Source organism: Mustela putorius, unplaced genomic scaffold (genome assembly GCF_011764305.1).
Source record: "Mustela putorius furo isolate JIRA1106 unplaced genomic scaffold, ASM1176430v1.1 tig00000585_pilon_pilon_pilon, whole genome shotgun sequence".
Lineage (NCBI taxonomy): Eukaryota > Metazoa > Chordata > Mammalia > Carnivora > Mustelidae > Mustela > Mustela putorius.
Window position 1 is genome coordinate 5326979 of NW_025421424.1, and position 16534 is coordinate 5343512.

Sequence of the window (16534 nt, forward strand, 5' to 3'; positions counted from 1 at the left end):
AAAAAAAAAAAAGACTTTACTTATTTATTTGACAGAGAGAGCATAGGCAGGCAAAGCAGCTGGCTGAGGGAAAGGGAGAAGCAGGATCCACGCTGAGCAGAGAGCCTGACGTGGGGCTCGATCCCAGGACCCTGAGTTCATGACCTGAGCCGAAGGCAGATGCTTAACAACTGAGCTATCCAGGTGCCCCCGTTTTGAGATTATTTTAGATGAATAATTAGATTGTAAGCATTCCTTTGCCTTAGAAAATACCGTTTTAAATAGCAGCATGGTATTCTGTCATCTTGAAGAATGTTACTTTGCTCTAATTGGCTTTTCCATAGATGTTCATAAAGCATTGAAATTTTATTATCCAAATGCTACCATGACCATTTTCTGGAGAGTCCGTATATTTATACATGTTTTCTCCAATTTCTTATGGTGAGTTGTTGGGGCAAGGTAGAGATGCAAGAAGGCCTATGAACGAATAAATACACGGACGTCTAATGGGATAAGCTAGCGTTATGGTTCTTAACCCTTCCTTGCAGGTTTGGGCTGCTGTAGCCAGTCGGGGGCACCTGTAGAGAAAGACTGGGCCTGAGGCCTCCAGACTGACAGGTCTGTGGCAGGTGCCATCCCCCACTCTGCCTATTAGCAGGACCTGCTCACGGCACGGCTCCACGCATGCTTTGCAAACACTGTAAGTTAGATATCTTTTGGAATTAAACATTTTTAGATTGTAGAATAATACGAACTGTTTCCTCTATATATGTTAGGAAGCACCCCATTTAGTTTTGGGTACCACCTTATACTCAAATACAAGAACATTTTTAGTACAACAGGGTAGTGAATACTTGAAGTAAGTGAGAAAAATATGGAGCGCCTGGCTGGCTCAGTTGGAAAAGCATGCAACTCTTGATCTCAGGGTCACAAGTTCAAGCCCCACACTGGGTATAGAGCTTACTTAAAAAATAAATAAATAAATAGGGGCACCTGGGTGGCTCAGTCAGTTGAACATCTGCCTTCTGCTCAGGTCATGATTCCAGGGTCCTGGGATCGAGCCCCTGCATCGGGCTCCCTGCTCGACAGAGAGCCTGCTTCTCCCTCCCCCTCTGCCTGCTGCTCTGTCTACTTGTGCTCTTTCCCTAGCTCTCTGTCAAATAAGGAAATAAAATCTTTACATAAATAAATAAATAAAAATAAAAAAGAAGTAAGTGAAAAGAAATAAAAACTGTTAAATCCTCATGTCAGCTCAGACGAGGATTTGCAGCTACCTGACTTTGCTGCTATTCTGTGGAAACTTGTGTCTTCCTGCATGGAGGATAAGGGATTTAGTGCCTGTGTATATTCTGAATTTGAGCAGGAAGATCTGACCCAGAAGAAGAGGGAATTCTGTCCCTTGAGTGCTCAAGGAGGGGGTCTGTTTGTCTTTTCTAGCTCATGAGGAAGCTGGGAGCTCTTCATCTCTTCATAGATGATGAGCCTAAATGTTCCTCTTTCCTATACTAAATATTACCTTTCTTTTCTCCAGATCCTCTTCCGTCTCCAACACTAAATTGCACCTTGGCTGCTGAAGACATTACGGTCAATTGCAGGATCCCAGAATCTTACAGTTTCACACAACTTTTAAACTATTCATGGAACTGCTTTCCGGCACTGTGTAAAAATGGCTCGAATATGTCTGAAGTGGTGATTAAGAGGAACAATGATCTCTCGCAGGAAATACGCTGTACTGTTAACAGTCCGTTGTCCAAACAGACATCCTTGCTTGTCTTAGCAACCTGTGTCCCAGCTGGTGAGTAAACAACCCACTGTGTCATGGCAGAGATACTCTACGGGGGCGGGAGGGTTTGGGGGGTGATGCATCCAGGGATCCCAGGTGGCTCGGGAGTTTCAAACCAGACATGCTCACCTGTGTTTCATGTCTGAAATGTAAGATGAAGAATGGTTTCCATGGACCTTGCATTATAGACATGCAGCTGCCATTTCTCAGCCTCTGCTGGGCCAAGCACTGTTCTGATCAGTTCATGAAGTCAGTCCTCCCCCAGATGCAGGAGTTGGGTACCAGCCATTATCTTTATTTTATGGGGAGGAACCTGGACGCGGGGAGTTCAGCGTGGTTGCCTCAGATCACAGATAGTGAGGGGTACAGCCTGGTTTTGAAGTCAGACCATCGGGCTCTGGAGCTCCTCAGGAACTGTTCACAGCAGTACTCAGTAATGTTCTTGATAACCATCGTGTTCTTGAAGGCTGCCGTGTGCCGCAAGAATGTGCACCTGGTACCTTATCTCGGTTGCTCCCTGGATGGGGTGACAATCTGTCTTGGCTGTGGCCCTTTTATTTTGTTCAACTCTGGTGTATCTTTGTAATTTGCAATTTTTATTAGCAGGTTTTTTTTTTTTTTTTTTTACATTATATTCCCAGTTTACAGACAAAAGGATCGGTAATTTGAAAGTCGGTCATTAGAACATAAAAAAAGAGGTGAAAATAGTGAACACTATGATGCAGAACAATATCATCCTTGTAAATAGTGAAGAGGACTCTGTGAGTTCCCTTGGGCAGTGATGGGGTGATTCTGTGAATCCATTTTTTCTGAACAGGCAACTGAAGCAGAAAAAAGCAGGTAGTCAATGTCATCAATATAAAAAAACCTTGAATTATATTTGATTAGTGAGCCCTTCTCCCTGAGTTGCCCATGTACGTCCTTCTTGAAAATTTTCTTTCCTCTCTCCTTTTCTTAGTAGGTTCCATACCCAGAGTGGAGCCCAACATGGGGCTTGAACTCTGAGGTCAAGACCTAAGCTGCGATCCGAAGTCAGACACTTAACCAGCTGAGCCACTCAGGCACCCCAAAAATTTTCAAATAATGACATGGAGGCATTAAGTTCATTATATCATTTTCAGACTAAGCCGTGTGAACTCCTGGGTAAAGCAAACAAATACTTCCAGATGAAGTACAAAATGAGTTCCAGTTCTTAACCTATGGTTTTGATCCCCAAAGGCAGAGAAAAAAACCAGACCCACAGAGGTGCCAGTCAGGACGGCACCCTTTGTGCAAGTCACACAATTGTCCAGAAGATTTGAAAGCCAGCTGCAAAGTCCACGACAATTGTTCTGCATGGAGCAGACATGTCTTTAGTAATTCCACTTACTGGGTGTTACATAATATCCAAGGTATGGAAATGCAATTTGATGCTAGCAGATAGTTGCCTTATTGTGGGAACAAAAATCAAAAGCAGTGTGCTTTTTTGGCTTAGGGGTGTGTGTGTGTGTGTGTGTGTGTGTGTGTGTGTATGAGAGAGAGAGAGAGAGAGATGCCCATAACCAACAAAAGAAAGAAGGTATTGCCTGCAGAATAAACCAGATGGTTGAAATCTTGAAAAGCTTCTTGTGCCCCAAGCATTTTGCCCTTGCATAGGTTTTCACTTAACCTTTACCCTTGGAATTGAGTGTCCAAGTAAGATGCCCTTTCCTATGGATACCTTGAGAAAAGATCATCATGATCTCATCCCTCTTCTTGATGATAGAGGTGGTTAATTTGCAAACAGACTCTCTTGGTTATACAATAATGGTGATCCATCTTTCTTTTACATCACCCTCCAAACTAATAGTTCACATTGCATTATAGACTTTGAAAGTTTGAGAAACAGTGCTAGGTAATTCCAGGTCATTTAAATCCTGGAGTAGTGCTGAGGCATCTGGGTGGCTCAGTGGGTTGAGGGTCTACCTTTATCTCAGGTCATGATTCCAAGAGTCCTGGGATTGAGTCCCACATCAGGCTCCCTGGTCAGCAAGGAATGTGCTTCTCCCTTTCTCTGCCTGCCCCTCTGCCTACTTGGGCTCTCTTTCTGTCAAATAAACAAATAAAATCTTTTTTTTTCTTTAAGATTTTATTTGTTTATTTGACAGAGATCACAAGTAGGCAGAGGGGCAGGCAGAGAGAGAGAGGAGGAAGCAGGCTCCCTGCTGAGCAGAGAGCCCAATGTTGGACTCAATCCCAGGACCCTGGGATCATGACCTGAGCCGAAGACAGAGGCTTTAACCCACCTGACCACCCACGCACCCCTAAATAAATAAAATCTTTAAAAATAAATAAATCCTAGAGTAGTCCTGACATAGGAGATATATAACTGGGGACCCACTAAGCTAGTGTTGGAGGACGTTTTTCTTCCCTGCATCTGGGGCCCAAATTTAATGATCGTAATGGTTCTTCTTGACAATAAATTGTCTAGGATCTCTTTTCTTCCCAATATGATTTTTGAATACTTTCTGTAGAGTTGCATGCATCAGAACAGATAAATTTTTGTGGGTATAGTGGTTAAAATCTAGGTGTTACTTTTTTAAGTGCTGATTTTTTTTTTTTTATTCCAGACTTTTCCTATTTTATCAGTGAAACATTGTAACTCACATGGACCAGCCTACTGCCCTCTGGCAGGCCCTCCCCAATAATCATCTTGTTGGCTGCCCACTATCACCATTCCAGACTGCCCCACAGGAGTCACTTACCTTATAAGAAGATGTTTACCTTTTAAGAGTGAGGAAACAAGTTCTACTAGCTGGAGCGGCTTCCCCAAGTTCAATTATGTAGTGGCGATACAATTAGAATTTAGGTCTTTGAATCCTGGAGCCTTTTATCTTCCCCATTACATCATCCTGATTCTGTATGTCTTAAAATAAGTCAAATTAAGGAATAGATTTTGGCTCACGCACAGGACTTGGCTGCCAGAAAACCGTACCATTGGAATGATAGTATGGACTATGGGGGTGTTCTGTAGGACCAGGGATCAGGTTTTTTAATAAATAAATTATAAGGGGAAGAAAGAGAGAGGCGAGGGGGAGCTTAGAATGTCAAGAGATTTAAGAAGCCTATAATTAATTGCAATGTATGGACCTTGTTTGAACCTGATTCAAACAAACAAAAAAAAAGTGAAAAAATAGGAGAGATTTAAGTGGTGACCGCATATTTGATTGTATCAAGGCCTTAGTTTTTTTTAGCTATGATAATGGCATGGTTATGCTTTATAGATAATCCTTATCTTTTGGAAACATATACCAAAATGGGTATGGCTTAAAAATGGTGCTCTCTGGACTCAAACAGGGGCTCACTTCTCTACTTACCTTGAAGCAAGTGGGAGGGAGAGGAGAGAGCACAGTCCTTCCCTTTAAAGAGCCACCCAGTGTGGCATGCATCACTTCCAGGGCCAGCAGCTTGGCCAGACTGAGTTCATGGCCACAGCCCCTGGGGGAGATGGGGAAGTGTCCTCCTTACCTGCCGGCTGGCCGGGCATGCGCCGACTTAAAACACAGGGGTTCTCTTCCCAAAGGAAAATGGGGAGTTGGGTATGGGGACCAATAGATGAATCTAACTTGTACTGTTTTATTTTATTTTTAAAGATGTATTTATTTATTTTAGAGAGAAAACATGTGTGAGTTGGGGAGGGGCAAAGGGAGAAGGAGAGAGAACATCTCAAGCAGACTTTGCTCTGAGTGCAGAGCCTGATGCGGGGCTCGATTTCACGACCCATGAGATGATGGCCTGAGCCAAAACCAAGAGCTGGATGCGTAATCGACTGAGCCACCCAGGTGCCCTAACTTGTACCATTTTAAAACTTAAACGAAATAGGAAAAACGTAAAGACTGATAAAAGTAGCAATTTGTAAACAGAGGGTCTCGCATTTTTGCACCTCGCCGGTCAGTTCGTGTACTCCCTGGGGTATGTGCACCTAATTTAGAAGCTCTGGGTCTCAGCCAGAGGTTATGGTGTCTCAGAAGGCTGTAAAGGCAGCAGATTGGGAGCAGTGGCTCAGGTTGGGGTACGTGTTGGAAATACAGCCACAAGGACTTCCTAATGGTTTGAGTAGGGGAGAAGGGTCCCAAATAAGAAATGTGCAGATGACCCCCAGATTTCTGGCTCAAGCCACTGGATGAACAGTGTCATGGTTTCCTGAGACTGGAAAGCAGGGCAGCAGGTGTGTGGGGGACGTGAGAAGTTTGGTTTGGGACACGTTCGAGATGCCTGTTAGATTTCAAGTGGAGACCTCAGGTAAGGCGTTTTGATTTGAGTCTAGGTCGCTGGGGAGTCATTAGCACGGGAGAAGGAAGTATGGGCAGATTCAGTGTACAGTCGGCATTTAAAGCCGTGGGACTAGGTGAGCAGATAAGACAGAGTGGTGGACTGGGACTGAGTCTCAGGGACTCCAGCATTTCGAGGCTGTTGAGAGGACAAGTGTCCCACAGAGGGGACAGAGATGGACCTCCCAGGAGGCAGGAAGAAAACTCCAGCAAGGTGACCTCTCAATCAGGAGCCACGTGAAGCGGGGGGAGCAGCAGACGCCGAGGAAGAACAGACTGAAGAACTTGTGTTACTGTTTTGTCATCTCCCCTGAATATCTGCTGTCCCAGAGTGGGTGTGGCATATGGCATCATCCGTGGGAGAAAGGTTTTTGGAAGGGACTGGATCAAGTACCATTAGACTCAGCGGTTTAAAAATAATACTCTTAAAAATATTGGTGGCTTGAAAATGAAGATGGCTTTTTTCACATTAGAATCTGTATCTATCTATATCTATCTATCTATCTATCTATCTATCTACTAGGGGTGTGTGTGTGTGTGTGTGTGTGTGTACATACATACATACATATCCAAAGTAGGCAGTCCTGGACGTATTGCCGCTCGATAAAGTTGTCAGAGACCCAGCAGCAGCCTGGCTCCTCCCGTCTTGCCCACTGGTTCAGGCAGGAGGATCCAGAAAGGGGAGACTTTGGAGAGATCCACACAGCCCTCCCTATAGCTCAGTGCCCAGCACATGGTCAAACTCAGTTGCAAGAAAGGCTGAGGAACTAATCTGTGAGTGGAGTGATAGCATGCCCAGCCGAAAATCTGAATTCTGTCACCAAAGAGCGGGGGAAGGATAGGGGGCATTACAGGGAGGTAACTAGCAGTTTCTGGTTGGGGGTCTCTCAGATCAAACAGGTGGGTGACTTTCTGTTTGTTCTAACCCAAGTGTGTTCTGAATAAGAGGAAAGGGTGTGTATTCACATTCTCATTCTCATTTATTCATTCACTTTCTCTCTCCCCTCCCCAGCCTCTCCCTTCTCTCTTAACCCTCAGTGGTTGCTGTTAGTGACCCCAGCCTTCCCTTAGCAGTGCCCTGGGATCGTTTTGCCATATGCTTAAGTATTCTGCCTTTGGATTTTTAGCAGCTGGATGGAGTCCACATTGTAAATATGTCCTGCCTTTCTGCTGAGGACACATAGGTTGTTTTAGCTTTTTTTTTTTTTTTTTTTTTTTAAGGGTTATTTATTAGACAGAGAGAGATCACAAGTAGGCAGAGAGGCAGGCAGAGAGAGAGGGGGAAGCAGGCTCCCTGCTGAGCAGAGAGCCCAATGGGACTCTGGGATCCCAGACCCTAGGATCATGACCTGAGCCGAAGGCAGAGGCTTAACCCATTGAGCCACCCACGCGCCCTGTGTTACCTTTTTGATATTGTCAGGAAAGCTGCGGTAAACATCTTTGTGCCTTTTCTGGAGGGAGGGGAAGAGCACATCACTGATCGTTTCTGTAGAAATGGACTTTCAGGGTCAAAGGATGTCAGTAGCGATACCAAGAGCATGTTCTCATTAGGTTGATGGTGATAGGTAATAGCTGTTCTCAAGGATCTTAACTCAACTGATGCTCCCAGCTGCCCTCTGAGACAGGTGTACGTATCACTCCCATTTAGCCACCCCTGGAGGAAACCGAGGCAGCAAGAGGTTTGCAGCACGCTCCGACTCTTATAATGGTTCGGTGAAACTGTGGGCACACTGTGTAGCTGCTTTACGATGGACGTTTTTACAGAGCCCTTGTTACGCACTGCCACCACAGTGCCCTACCAGACACGTGTTGCTAAGTTAAGCTTCCACAGACAGTGTGGGCTAGCTGGAAACAACACTTCTAGTGGAATGTTTGCATCTTTTAATAAATAGCACTGGGCTTGCTATGTATCAACCGTATAGGGGTAAGTTTATTTATAAATACTGTTGGATCTCTTGATCTACAGTAGTCGTGTGTCATAAAGTCACCGTGAATACGCAATTAGTGAATACTGAATGTTGCTTCTGGGAAATGCAGGGTTAGGTTCCTGCAAGCTTCTGGTCAACATTTTTGGCAAGAAATCAGTAAACAACCTTGTTTTGTGTGCGTTTCGATTTAAAGACACCTTATTATAGATGTGTTGTTGATTCACGAACATTGGACTCTCGGCCAACAGCGCCATGACTTAATGCCTAGATGAAGCATATCTAACAAAAACATATATTTTCTCTGAAAGGAATATCTCAGCCTTCTTCCACTTAGGAATGCTACACAGCACTTTGGCGCCGTGTTCCGGGCTGTTTTAGACAATTAGCCAACAAAAAGCATGAACGTATGAAAAATGTGGCCGTACACAGACCAGGAATAGGACACTTACTTACCTTAGAGGAGAGGACTGAAGAAGGTGGAGTGTTGCCTGGTTCAGCCTCAGTGGGGACATGTCCACCTAGCAATCGGGTTTTTTGCCGTCCTGCCGCATGTGTCCCCCAGGGACCATGAACATGCTATGGCATGGACGTGGGGAGGACACATACATCTTAGCAAGTAGGCGGATTGTAGATATGGAATCTGCAAATAAGAAGAATCCCCTGGACTCTATTTTTTTTTTTTTTTAAAGATTTTTTATTTGTTGATTTGACAGACAGAGATCACAAGCAGACAGAGAGGCAGGCAGAGAGAGAGGGAAGCAGGATCCCTGCTGAGCAGAGAGCCCGATGCGGGACTCGATCCCAGGACCCTGAGATCATGACCTGAGCCGAAGGCAGCGGCTTAACCCACTGAGCCACCCAGGCGCCCCCCTGGACTCTATTTTGATCAGTCTGGCTAATTCTATTTCCTTCTTTCTTATCAGCTTCCTTTATTTTTATTTTTATTTTTATTTTTTTTACAGAGCATTCAAGGAACAGGTTTGCAATTATACCAGCAGTAATCATACCCCTAGCAGGAGTAATTTTTTTGGTTTTTCAAAAGAGGTATGTATACTTTCTTTCAAAAAAATCCGCTTCAACCTCGAATTGGTTTTTCAAAGGCCAGAAAGTCAATAGTTTAGAGACTAAAGCAAAGTTTGAAATTTTAGGCATTTGGAAAGAAACCAAGGCTTCTGGCATCCAAAGTTGCTGGGTCCACCAGGTTTGCCAAGATTTTGCATGGTCTTGGGGGGAAGGAATCCTCAGACCATTAGGAGGCTTTATAGATGTGGGAACCCCGCTGGATATTCCCCAGCCTCCTTCTGCTTGTGGTCTGTGTCAACATGTATTATATCTCTGGTCTCCAAGCTAGATTTTGCACAAGACCCCTTGCTCTTGGCTGCCAGGGTTTTACTTTCCATTCTTCTAGCCCAGAAGGGGGTCCCGGGGAGGAGGAAGCTGTTGTTGGGGTTGGGTGACTTGGAGTGGGTCCTAAAGGCCTGGTATTACTTGCACTGCCTTCCTGAGCCATCCTGGGTCCCCTAGACATGTGGGCCAGCACCGAAGGCAGCCCATGTGCCCTGGAGAACGGGTGGGCTGTTCCCCCATCCTGTTCTTCTCCACATCTGCTTTCTCAAAAGGGCTCTTGGCAAGGCTGATTTGTTACTCCCACAGGGAATGCAGAAGAGTCCCCTTTCAGCCACGTGATGGCATGTGGGTCCCACGTCATTTCACATGCATGTCTTGGACCAACTTAGATTTTATGTTCCCCTAGACCTGCGCTGCTCAGTACCGTAGGCACTGGCCACGTGGAGTGGTCTAAATATAAAAGCAATTCATTAAATTGAATATAAAATTTCTTTCCTCATTTGAACTGTCTACATGTAAAGTGCTCGGTAGCCACACAGAGCTAGCGGCTACCGTGGTGGGACGGACCAGACAGAGAAAAATTCCATCATCGCAGAAAGTTCTGTCCGCCAGTGCTGTCCAGGATAACCTAACAGGTTATCCTGTTAACCTCCGTCTCCTGTCCCCGGAGAACTGGACCAAGGATTGGGTTCACTTTGGGAGCCAGGATCAGACCTGGGCCTGTATCACAAGCCAAAGCTAGGATCCACACAGTCAACAGCAGCAATGTGGCTAAACTACTGTTGGTACCTGGCCACTAACATGTCATATCCCAGGGATACTGTTTCCATATTAAAGGTTGCATATACCACGAGGATCCCTAGGTGGTAGATTATGAGTCAGTCGACTCTCCTCTAAATAAGATATAAAAATCAGCTGAAGAAAGTTTTGAGGTTTCATTACCAATGAGTAAAATATTTAGGGAGCTCAAATGTTCTTGTAAAGAATTATTTTTAATCCCCAAATAACAGTATCATTGTTCATCAGCTCCATAACAGATGGGTTCCCAGAAACCAAAATCATTATCCACTCAGAGTTCTTGTGCATCTATCATCAGAATACCTGAACCAAAAAAGAAGGTGTACTCAGTGCCCATATAATTCCAAAGCAGTCAGGTGATTTAACTTTTTTAAAAAGTTCATCCAGTGGTGAAGAAATTAATTACTCCCATGGTCAGTACCCGTAGCACCTTATAACCTGAAAAAAAAATTATCTTGAAAAATATCCTTACTTCAGCTGGCTTCACCACCCTAAAGCCATAACTTGGGAAAGGCTGAGGCATTTGGCATGGAGCCTTCTGAGGGGGATGGCGGTGAGTTGTAGTTGACAGACACCGGGACGAGTTCAGTCAGGCTTGTGGACTAGGCTGCTGGACCACCAGCCTGGCTCCAGATGAGGGCTGATGCCTTTTATGGGAGGACACTGATGTGTACGTGTATGGAAGCCACATCTTAACATCCAAAATGGCGCTGTCCAAAATGGTAAGCCATGAGCCAGTCATTGAACCTGGGAAACATGGGAGTCCAAAAACACATGCTGCAAATGTAAAATGCACACCGACTTTTTAAGACGAATTTGGAAAGGGCTGCAAAATATCTCATTAGTAATGTTTATTTTGATTACACGTTAAAATGATAATATTCATGACATGTTTTAAAAAAGTTATAGTGTCAAAATTAAACAACCTTAATTTCAAAATTAGAACATTTTGAAAATGAATTTCACCCTGTTCTTTTCACTTTGTAATACGACTGCTAAAATTGTTAAATGACCTGGGTGGCTCACATATTCCTGGGCAGTGCTGACCCACACCATCCGAGCCTGCCCTATGTCTTTAGCTTTGTGCATGGGCTGCCATAGACATATCCATTTTTGTTAGCAGTGTTTGCATTTATTTTCCTATCATGTGAGGAGCCGTCTTGGAACACGCCCCTGGACCCCCTCTGCAGTTAGTTTGGCTTCAGCATTTGGAAGGGTGGGAAGACCAGCTCAACAGGGCTTTGATATAGAGTGCTTCAGAATCAGGTCTCCGTCAGGCACACAGGAACTGCAGCGTTCAGCTTTGCTTTTCAGTCCTTTAACTGAGTTGAAAATGTCTTCATTTGTAGGTGTTCTGAAATATGGCAGAGATACAGAGAGAACTGAGTAAGTACCCCGTAGACTGTGCAGTGGGTAAATTAGGTATCATGCAGCAGAGCCAGAACAGGCCTGATGTGGGCCACCTCTTCCTTGAGGACCATGTGTATCTGTCACTTGTCTTGAATGGTAGTAAGTGACATCCGTGCTGGGCTCAGCAGTTTCCGGGTGTCACCTCCTCCCGCCCTCGCAGTGGGTTTTGCACAGGGGTATCGTGACCACTTGCTCCGAGACAGTGACTATGAGAAGTCAGGGCCCATTGCTAAGACGTCATCGAGCTGGGTCAAATCAGGGTCTTCAGACTCGGAGGGTTATCCTGTTAGCCTCCGTCTCCTGTCCCCGGAGAACTGGACCAAGGATTGGGTTCACTTTGGGAGCCAGGATCAGACCTGGGCCTGTATCACAAGCCAAAGCTAGGATCCACACAGTCAACAGCAGCAATGTGGCTAAACTCCCCTATGGAGGCTCCAGAAGGACCCCGGTCCCCTGCCAGGTCCTTGGCAGTCGGGAGGCAGGAGCCCAGGAGCTGGGCTTTAGGGGGTGGCGGGAAGAATAAAGGGACTCAGGGCTGTGAGGCAGGATAGGGAGTGACGAGTCACCCTCTTTGGGACAGCAAATGTCGGTGAGAAGAGGGAGCTAGTGCTGGACTGGCAGGCTGGGCCAAGCCAAGATACTGAGAGAGTTGCCAAGAGGTCTGTGTCGTTTTTTTCTGGGAAACCACTGAGGGTTTCTGAGCAGAGCTATGTGTCAGACAGAGCTTAGGGGGCGTTAGTAGACAAGAGGCCGGAGATGGGGACACGGGCTGCTGGACAAATGGAAGAGTGCAGCCAAGCAGAGAAAGCCCGAGTCATGGTCGCCCTGGCAGGGCTGCCATGGGGGGCCGGCTGCGGGAGGAGGTGTGGCCGTCTGCGGGAGGAGGTGTGGCCGTCATAGTGACGAACATTCCAGCTAAGCAGGCAGGCTGCCCGGGCCGGGGGTGCGAGTTCCCTGCCAGCTCATCTCTCCCGGGCCTTGAACAAGTCACGTCAACCCTCTGTGCCTCAGTTGTCTTCTGTGGAAGAAGGGCGTAACAAGAGGAGAGGGGTAGTAGTGTGGGTGATAACATAGAAGTAGCAGCATGCACAAACACGTTAAGAAAAATACAACGCTTAGAAGAGTGACTGGCTTGGAGGGGAGCTTAATCAATGTTACCACGCTAGGATGATTGTGAATATTATTATTATCCCGGAAATAAGCCAGAAGTGGCAGGGATTCTGACGCTTGGTGCCCAGGCGGGGCTCTGGGTTGGGAAGCCGGGTCTGTGCTATGACACGCCGAGTGTGGGCTTCTGGCGCATTACACGGGTCCCGAGGTCTGGTGCACAATTGCAGAAGTGGCTTCCGGGGCTGCGGCTGGAGCTCCAGCTTGGGGTGCACCTTCATTAGTAACCGATGGCCTGAGCGTCTGAGGTCACCAAGAAAGACAAGTCCTTGGGTGACAGGCTGAGTGGAGGAGCTGGGCTGGGTCGTGAGTCAGGGCGGAGAGCCAGATTGGCCCTTGCTAGAGACCCTCAGGGCAGCGGCTGCATATTAACGGTGAGGAGAGACTGGGGAGGGTGGGTGGGCAAGACGTCTTCTTTGGCTTTATTGAGTGAGTTGCTGATTTTTGAGAATGCCCCCGGGGTCAGCGGTAGGAGTGGGAATGAGGAAGGGCTGCTGTGCAGCAGGGAGCACCTGCCTGCGGCGGGGCCCATGTGCTCAGAAGGTCCCTTTCTCCCCAGCTGCTGGGTGAAACACACCCAGGTTACCAGGGAGGCTGGCTGGAGGCCTGGGGCAGCTCTGGGAGGCTCCTATCAAGGCTGTGAGGAGGGGTCAATGGGCCAGGAGGCGATGCGGAGGGGGCTGGAGAGAGGGTGAGCAGCGGTCAGTGAGGTGAGGAACAGGTGTGCCAGCAGGGAAGGGGGAGAGAGAGGACAAGGGTCTGTGGTCAGAGGTGGGGATTACCAGTTGGCAGCAGTGAGCATGACTGCCGGGGAGGGCGAGATTCTGGGCCGGCCTCTGCTGGGACCCTGCTGGTGACAGCGGACAGGTGGCCATCAGAACAGGACTGCCGCTGTCGTTCAGGGGAGGCTGTGAGCCAGGGCCGCTGGGAGAGGTGACGGAGTATCCCAGAGCTCATGCCCTCGCTGGCTGCTCTCTCCATTCAGCACACTTTCACGGAGGTCCCTCTGTGCCAGCAAGGTGAGGCTCTGTGTTCGCTGGTGGCTTGAGATCATGTGCCCAGGGAGGCCTCCACTGTGTGGGGTTCAGAGAAGGGGTATGTTAGGGCTCCCCCCTCGAGCAGCGTGTGGGCACACTGGAGAGAGCTGATGAGTACATAAACAGATGGGCTGAGGCCCCGGGCAATGGGCCAGCATGTGTGATAGGGATGGTCTGGGCTGGGCAGCCACCCGAGGGGGGTGAAGAGGCCAGAATCATCACGAAGGCTCTGAGGGGAGTGGGATGCCAGCTAGATCTTCAGAGCAGGGTGGAGTGGAGAAGGCATTCCAGCCGGGGAGGCAGCAGGGGCAAAGACATGGAGGGGAGCTAGACCCTCGTGGTTTATTTGACCGAGAGACTGGTCTGCTTAGCATCAAGCTGAGTTGGTGGCAAAAGAGTGAAGCCGGGAGCATTAAGCTGGAGCAGTATGAGAATAGGGAGCCATCGTAGGCTCTTGAGCAGGAGAGCTCTGCCAAGCAAGAGAAGCACTGTTTTGGGATAATGAGTCTTGGAAGGTAAAAGTGACATCTGAGGGTGACATCCTGGGGAGAGACCTGGGTAGCCTGGAGCTGGGTGTGGGAGCTCACTCATAGCTCTTGGTGTATTTTTGTTTACTGTTCAGATTTTGTACTTTGTATATTTACAACCTACTTAATACTAATTGTTACATTTAAAGAGGCCACTATAGCCACAGTGGGAATTCCTTAAACTCAATTATTAGTTACATATATGGCGGAGTTGGGGGGGGGGGCAGTTGGAAGAGTAGTGGGGGAGGGGACAAGCATAGCCAGGAACAAAGGCCAAATTTTCACGTTTCTGTGAGGACAGTGTCTGAAAGAGCTAGACCCACTTAGAATATATCCAAGGACAGCCAAGCACATTTCAGAGTGCTGAGAGAAAAACAGGCTCATACCACACTTTTCAGCCAGACAGTTCAATGTCGACAATTTCCAGGAGTGCTGGTCATCTCTATTTTTGTGTGAACGCCTGGAAGACAGGTCACAGAGTCACCCAAGCTAAAAAGGGAGCCGAGAGCCCTGTTTCTCTGGGGAAAAAAGATCTGTAGTCTGTGGGGGTGTCTCAGCCTGAAGGGGAGCTGGAGAGGCAGGAGGAGCAACCCGTGTGGGCATGGGTGAGGAGTGCGGCCACCCAGCCCTGCCCCTGCTCTGAGGAGTGCTCTGCCTGCCGGGACACATTTGGGAAGCACCTCTCACTTCATGCCCCTCAAAAATTCACAGCACCCATTTTTGGATTCTATTAGATTCTTTTTAAAAAATTTTTTTTATTTTTAAGATTTACTTATTTATTTATTCGAGAGAGAGAACAAGCAGAAGGGAGAGGCAGAGGGAGAGGGAGAGGGAGAAGCAGGCTCCGAGCAGGGAGGGAGCCCGACGACGTAGGGCTTGATCCTGGGACTCCAGGACCGTGACCTGAGCCTAAGGCAGCCGCTTAAGTGACTGAGCCACCCAGGTACCTGTTAGATTCTTAATAGGAAAGCTCATAATCTTCTTCCTTTTTCCTAATCCCTGTGACCGCAGCACTCACTCTTTATGATCTCTGGTCACCAATGGGGCACAGATATTTGGGGAGCCCTGGTGTGGTCTGGGCTGCACCCAGTGGGTCTGGCCTGACCGAGGAAGTATAGGCGGTAGGGAAGGCACGAGGCAAGAACAGGCAGGAGGGTGTGAAGGGGCATGTCCAGGCTTTGCTGCAGCTTTGTGCCTGGACTCGTTTCTTCTGAGCCAACCCCAGATTGTCCTGTCATCACTGCAGAGATGACTCATCAGGAAGAGAGGTTGAGGAGGAACGGAAACCATCCCCAGGAGCCACATGTGGCCAGGAGCAGATAGCCCCCAGAAGGAGCGACAGCTCACATAACAGTCCTTAAGGTCTCAGCTTTGTTCTTCGGAGGTCTCAATGACGCTCCAAGACTGGGTCGGTTTGAGGAAACGGGACTGAATGTGAGTGCCTCGCACTGAAGGGGCTACTTCCAGTGGGCCTCCAACTACCGTCCCAGGAGGGCTCAAGACCCATCTCCCTTCATCTCTGCGCCGTGGAGCCCTTGGCTTTGATGGCTTCATTATAAAAGGTCTACTCCCAGTAGAATAGGAGGGTAACTTGGTTTGCATTTTACAAGTTACTAACAGAAAATCTTTTTTCTTATAGCCCCAGTTGACCAGTACTTCAAGATGATCAAATGTATAGTGACTAAGTTATTTAAATAATGGAATCAAAAGCCATCTGATTTGCTGTTCAAGTATTCTGTCATCTTCAAGGACATTTTGGAACTCTAATCTGAAGTGACCCTCCACTGGAAGAGTTTTTTTTGAAGAAATATCAACTATTAACCAGAACTAGTATCTACCCTATCCCTGCTCTGGTCTCCAACTACATACTGTAAATAGTTTTTGATTCTCAGTTTCTTACTGCTAATTTTCTATCAGATATACACATGTAAATATGTAAATATACCCTAAATGGTAGGTGGTTTGGCTTTATTTTTTCCTCTTAGGTCAGAAAACTGTTCTGAGTCATCTACCTCAGGAGGTGAAGGATTTTTACTTAGATCCGTCCTCCGCTGCTCTTTTGTCTTAGAGGGAAAAGAATTCATTGCAGGATGGGTAGTGGAGTGAGGAGATGGACAAAACACGTTCCGTGTGCTGGATCCGTGGCTCTTGATAGGAGGTGAGAACACATGGGTCTTCCGTTTACTTCGCTAAGACCAGATTGCCGCCATCTACACTGAGGGGGACTTGCCACATGAAGGTCTCTTAACGCACTCAGTGTCTGGTGTTA

General features: G+C 47.3%; 1 protein-coding gene across 2 annotated transcripts in view; it reads left to right on the forward strand.

The window, feature by feature from the left end:
- CD58 (CD58 molecule) overlaps positions 1-16221 on the forward strand; it is a 41024-nt gene extending 24803 nt beyond the window's left edge. Inside the window, exons 3-6 of one of the 2 annotated variants that reach the window (XM_004771073.3) lie at positions 1511-1774; positions 8942-9023; positions 11474-11510; positions 15905-16221. In XM_004771073.3, the coding sequence (XP_004771130.1) occupies positions 1511-1774; positions 8942-9023; positions 11474-11510 (383 nt within the window). In that variant the 3' untranslated portion in view covers positions 15905-16221. The remainder of the gene's footprint in view (positions 1-1510; positions 1775-8941; positions 9024-11473; positions 11511-15904) is intronic. The other variant, XM_004771076.3, reaches the window with a different exon arrangement.
- Positions 16222-16534: the final 313 nt, after the last annotated feature.